General features: G+C 42.9%; 1 protein-coding gene across 1 annotated transcript; it reads right to left on the reverse strand.

The window, feature by feature from the left end:
- Positions 1 to 1,514: 1,514 nt before the first annotated feature.
- On the reverse strand, positions 1,515 to 2,701 carry LOC113974497 (cadherin-11-like). The gene has a single exon (XM_027697662.1). The coding sequence runs from the start codon at positions 2,640 to 2,642 to the stop codon at positions 2,241 to 2,243; it is 402 nt and encodes a 133-aa protein (XP_027553463.1). The 5' UTR covers positions 2,643 to 2,701; the 3' UTR covers positions 1,515 to 2,240.
- Between the last annotated feature and the right edge of the window lie 3,498 nt (positions 2,702 to 6,199).

A 6,199-nucleotide genomic window follows, 5' to 3' on the forward strand; every position in this document is an offset into this window, starting at 1 on the left:
GGAAGTATCTGATCAAAACAGAGAGAAATAATTCAGGAGTCCACACTTCAGTCGACCTTACATACAAGTGAGGCAGAGACACCCTGCACAGAAGGCTGGTTTATTATTTATATGGTGCCTTAGATAGGCAGGGCACTTCACAGGCAAGTAAAGTCAGTCTTGGCCCCAAGGAGCTTACAGGCTAAATTAAATTAAAACCAGCCAAAGCAACAGCATGTCCATAGGTAGGGGAAGAACAATGGGGAATGCAGACAAAATTACTGCTGTTGGGGGAAAGAATAGATTTTTCTGCATAATATAGATCTGCTTTATTTCCCCTATCCTGCTGGCGACTGCTGAGATCATGAAATACAAGCACACCAGATTTATGAACACTGCAAGATGTTTCAGCCAAAGTTTCCTCACAGGCAAACGTGTCAGTGAAATTACAAAATTGTAGGCTCTGCACCTCCTGTGAACTGGAACCATTGGGCATGGGGAAAACTGGGATTTAGCTCTTCCAGCTGAAAATGCCCATCACCTGCAGTGATTAATGTGTTAATTAAAGTGGTTAATGGTGTGCTCAAGATTTTCCAGTGTGTCACAAATGCACGTGAGAACGAGCTACTGTGTGAACATGTCTCATTTGGGAAACGTGCAAGTTAAGGCAGCCTGCAGACAGCATTCACCTGTTTATGGTTTTAAATATAGTATAAAAATAAAAGCAAAGCCTCCCAAAACAAACTACTGATGCAAGTGTGAGCAAAGCAGTTTTAATGTCTTTTGCAATACATTGTTTCATGCTTTGTTTCAATGAAACAAGTTATTAGAATCCAGGATATATCCATATTATCATCTGATAATATATAATGTACATATTATATATAGTTTATATATTATAACAGATATAATTTACATATAATACATAAACAGTACAGCTTAAGATTTTGGTCTTGCTGCACTGTACTCCATTTAGCTGTACAAGTGGTCTCAAAAAAAAAAAAAATCAAAATTAATTTTGTGGTACCTTCCCTCTGTCTAATATTGTCAAGTTTAAGAAAAATCCAGCATAGTAGCTGGACATTAAATGGTCTGAAAAAGGGACTGGTAATTCAGAGCATAATATTCCATCCCCTGCTACTGCTGTTAGTTTTTACCTGTGTTCCTCTGGTCCCAGAGTTTTGTTTATCATGGGACTTTATTTTCAGAAGTCCCAGTGGTGTGTGAAGTTCTTTTTGGAAAGACCTTCATTCTTCTGACATCCTAAAGACAGGATAGTTCCAAGGGATGCAGAGTTTTTTCTTCACTGGAAATGCATCTGTGTCCCCAGTCAGCTCCTCCTGGCGTGGCATTACTTGGCTCCAATTGTAGCTGGTCAGTGTATCTATAGAACAGGCAGTGTCAGCCTCTCAAACCTAATTCCTGCAATGCTTCTGTCAAAGGAGGTTCAGAAAAACGTGGGGACACGATTGCAGATGATATTGCACAGTTCAGGCTGGTCTTTAGTTTAGGCTCAGTTTAGTAGTCTATTAGTAATGAGAGATCATGGTGAACTGCAGGGTTTGCTACTGAAATTCCTACCTGGCCTTTTCCTTAGGAAAAGCATTTAGTTGTAGGCAGCTGGCTGGATGTGTTGTGCCTAAATCCAGCTTCTGTACTTGTATGACAGGAAAAAGAAATTTCATTATGTTATAACTGAAGTTCAAACCACCACCCATCTGTTCATTCCTTTACCTGGATCCGTGGACTCTCACCTGCAGGATGTTCAGTGAGCAGGAGCTCTCACTGGGCTCACTCCGGGGAACAAGAGGGATATAATACAACAGGGACTTGATTTGCACAACAAAAAGGCAATGTGCTTTTCATCTTCAAATAACTGCTAAAGCACCGACTGAAGCAGCACTCCCAGCACACTTCCCTCGGGCTCTGAGCACACCTCAGGCTGTGTGCTGGGATCTCTGAGTCCTGCAGTACTTCAGCAACAGAAAAAATTCTGTACTTCTTAGCCACTGCATGTGAATGATTAAGTACCCCAACTTCTCCTTTATTCTTCCCAGTAAGTTTATATCCAAAAACGTAAATGTTCAGAATGTCCCAAGATTAGCTCCTTCACACTTTTCAATTCACTGCCAAGTGTGGCTCTTCAGAGAACCTGAATCTCTGTTGTAATAAGTCAAAAAGGGAGCGTAGGGGTAGTACAGAGCAGGAGCATGAAAAACATCACCCTTGCTTCCAAAACTGAAAATAGGAGACTTGGTGATCTACTGGTCTCCTGTATCTCTCTGTGAGTACAGTTCACTCAGCTTCTCAAACTTTGGTCCCCACTCTTTGATGTCATCGTAGACTGTTCCTTCCTCCAGCCCAGCGGAGCTCAGGGAGCTCAGGCTGCCGGCTCCCGATCCGGCTCCCTCCGTGCAGAACACCCGGAGCGAGTCCTGGGGCAGGGCCTGGCCATGCCAGTCAGCTTCTCTGAGCACTCCTGACAGGTACTGACCAAAGTCTGCGCTGGAAAAAGCAGCTCCTGCAGTGGCTGCTGCTCGGGGCTGGCCCTGCATGCAGGGAGACGCAGCGCCGAGGACACCCTTGTGCTGGATCAGGGTTTCTTTCCTCCTGCAGAGGGAATAGGCTGGGCTGGCCTGGAGAGACACCTGCAGCTCTGCCATGTTGTAGGCATCCTGCAGTGAGAAACCAGTCACAGCAAATTAATATCATCTATAGGTCCCAAAAGTTCATGTTCCAGTGGAAATAAAGAAACTACGACCCCGAGCCAGTCCATGCAGTGTGAGCACCTGGAGGACTGGGTGTTCAACTGACTCTGCCACCTGCAACACACCTAAGACAGCCAAAACCCAGGAACACCTGTGCAGTCTGCACTGCTATGGATGGCCAAAATCAAGTCTGATTTCACACCAGAAGCTAAATAAACATGACAGAAATGCCTCAATTTTTGTTCTGAAATTCAGATCTGAGTATCTTACCATCATTAAATATTGACACCAAGTCTGGCAGAAGAGGTGAGACAGAATATTCACCAACAGCACGTTAAAGAAATACTCCTGCAGTAGTAGTTCAAACAATGCTATTCTGATTTCTGATAGAATTTTATCAATCTGTAGAATAATGACTGGTTATGTTATATGAAAGTGGCACGACTGTAAAAGCCAAGTAAAACTACTTAGTCCCAAAAAAGTAAATAATTCCCCTCTGGTGCAGCCATAGTAAGTGCTGTCTGGGAATTATGCTGCAACTTCTGGCACTAAAGCTGCCAATGCCAACAGTTACTTGTGTTCACTGATCAGAATCTTTGTGCCACCGGAAAGAAATAAATGAATCCTGTCCCACAGCGTCCCTCACCTTCCTACAACCCAAAAGTTGTGGCCCTGGACAGATATACAGGCCAAAGAAAAATGATAGGCTGTGTGAGACAGAGCTCACTACAGCAAATGTAATTATTTGTATTGCTAACACTGTTCATGAACAATCAGGGACAGAGTTGTGGAATCAGACTTCCCAAAGATTCCTTTTGTTCTCCCACATGTGGAATTGTGCATAACCACTTTGTAAGAGATTATCCTAGGTAATCCCAGTGAGCTTCACAGATTTTCAACTGGAGACAGAATGGCCTCGAAAAACCCACCTGCAATCAAGAAGTTGTGTAAGTGGCAAGATGGGGATTTGGGACTTGAGCTGCTTATTTCCATTCCTCCAGAAACTAAGTACTGCTGGTGATGAACAGTGAGGCCTACAGTACAGATCCCTGTCTTGGGCACGTTCTAAATAAGTGTCTAAGAGCACCCTGAGTAGCTCAGCTTCCAGGGGAATCCACAACAGGGCAACGTGTCATCGTACACAATTTAAATGGGAATTTGTTCCAGTAGAGACTTGAGGATCATCCTTTCAGTGAACTGGGTGATATTAAAATCATCCTTCACTGCTATTAGTTGTTCATTAAAATGACACATTTCTTTTGATAATAAACCCTTCTTAGCTGGCCATCTACAAACCACACCAACTCAACCCTTGCCTCTGGGTCCAGAGCTGGCTTTTAACAATGTGTTGAGTTCAGTGTGTACTCAACAGTGCACTGACCTCCTGCAATTTTTATGAACTCCTAATTTCTCTGAGGGACAGTTTTATTTATTTCAGATGCAGAAACTCCTTTGTAAGACAGCCTCTTGTCCCCACAGCCCTACCCTCTGCTAACTTTACAAACCCAAAACTCTCTTGTCCAAGTACCCTCATGATCCTTTTGTTAAGGAAACATTAGAACACAATTAAGGTGGTGTAATTCTGGGTATTTTGCGGGTTGGGGTTTTTTTTAATCTAGACAATCAATTAGGTTTTAGCTTGAGAAGTTTTAGCTTGCAATCCCAGCAACTGTTAAATCTGAAGAATTTAGGAAGAGTATACAGAACCCAGAGAGGCTTCACTCCAAGCATTGTTTTTTCAGGCAGAGTAATAGCCTCAGATGAAGATCATCAAATCACTAATTTGATTCTTCTCCTTAAAACAAGGAGTGTATTTTAAGAACTCTCCAAAAGTAATTAAACATGTCATACAGTAACTGTGGATTTCCTCAGAGACCTTCTGGGTGTAAAATTGCAAAATATTGCAGAGGAAGTTAATCTGATTAAGGAAAACAGGATTTAAAGCTGTCTATGTTATCACATGGAAAATGTCTCTGTGTTTATTACTTTCCCACTAATTCACCAAGAAAATAAGGATATTCTACAAGTAAGAGTATTTTCCCAGGTGGCCTGGCAAAACACTCTCTATATTTTATAACTACAAATTCTTTAAAATATTTGGAATTTTGGGACAGGTCAAATTTAATACTTTTTCTAAATCACTGGGTTTTTTTGACCCATCACATTGGTGCCATGACTATATTACCTCTGCAGAGTCACACCACTCCTTGAATTCACAAAAAGGACAGTTTCAAAGGTGACAATTAAGTTTCTTACCTTTTTTAAACATAGCAAACATCCATGGGTGAGTAAATAATCTGTTTAGACTACTCATCTATAATATCCACAATTTTCTTTCAAAGCTCTGTCTTCACCTGACGTGTTGAAAACGTAAAAGCAGCTAGCAGAAATGTTAATTATATCTGTTTGGGTATAATCTGCTCTGCTCTAAGTGTAAACACAGCTTGTGTTCACTGGTGCATTTCTGTCCAGAACAGAAAAATGCAGAAAGGTTCTTTCACAACCACCACCTGCTTCAGGGCTTAAGAGGAGTGAATGCAGCACCTCCCCTTCCTTTTAAAGTCAGGTGTGAATACCTGCTGTCAGGAGCAGCCTCCAGAAAGAGTCTGTCCATGAGGAATAGTTCACACCAGGCTCTTTGAGGCCCTCAGAGCTATCCCAGTAATGACCCCTGAGCACCTCAGGGTCTCCTGAGCTGTGAAACCAAACCCACCAGCTGACAGTTCCCTGCTGCTAAACTCGCTCTCCAGGCTCCTTTCAATATGCACACAGGACCACTCGCTTTAAGACAAATTAAAAATGAATAGGCACTTATCTCTGCTTAGGAAACACACACCCTCGTGTACAGAACCCTACAAATAATTCATCTGCCAATTGCAGGAGTGAATCAGCAGAACAAAGGCTGAGGACAAACCATAAAATGTGTTTTCCTTAGCACGGTGAGCCACCAGTCCCCTCTTAATTGTAACTTAACAGTGATCCTTACTTCGTCTTGCTCCCCACCCCCTTCTTCGTTGTAGTTGAGGATGTTTTCTCTGATGTCCTCCAGATCCTCGGGATGTGCAGATCCGTGGTAAACGCCTCCGTGCAGACCCTTGCGTGTCTTCCAGTGAGCCCACAGGAATCCAGCACTGAGCAGAGCTGTGGGAACACAGGAGCAGAGCAGAGCATGATACAGACCCCAGTAAACCCCCAATGCACTGCAGGGTCAGCACTGCTGCACTGGGGCTTTCTCAGCATGTGGCTGGTGTTTGCACTCCTCAGAGCAGTTACAGTGAACATCAAATACAGAGGAAAAGCCTTTAAAGAGCATTTTGCAACACCCTTTGAAGTTGTTAAAGACCTGAATGACCCAAGTGGTGTCTCTGAACTGCCTCTTATCCTGTGTGGAGTTAAACTGTGTCACAGAAAATGCTTTACAGAGAGGAAGCACTGAAGGAACAACGTGGTGACAGTAACAGACACAATTACACACAAATGAGACACAAGAAGACACAAGACAAAAGAGGAAA

This window comes from Neopelma chrysocephalum, unplaced genomic scaffold (genome assembly GCF_003984885.1).
Source record: "Neopelma chrysocephalum unplaced genomic scaffold, ASM398488v2 Primary Assembly neopelma1_121, whole genome shotgun sequence".
In the NCBI taxonomy this organism is placed as follows: domain Eukaryota; kingdom Metazoa; phylum Chordata; class Aves; order Passeriformes; family Pipridae; genus Neopelma; species Neopelma chrysocephalum.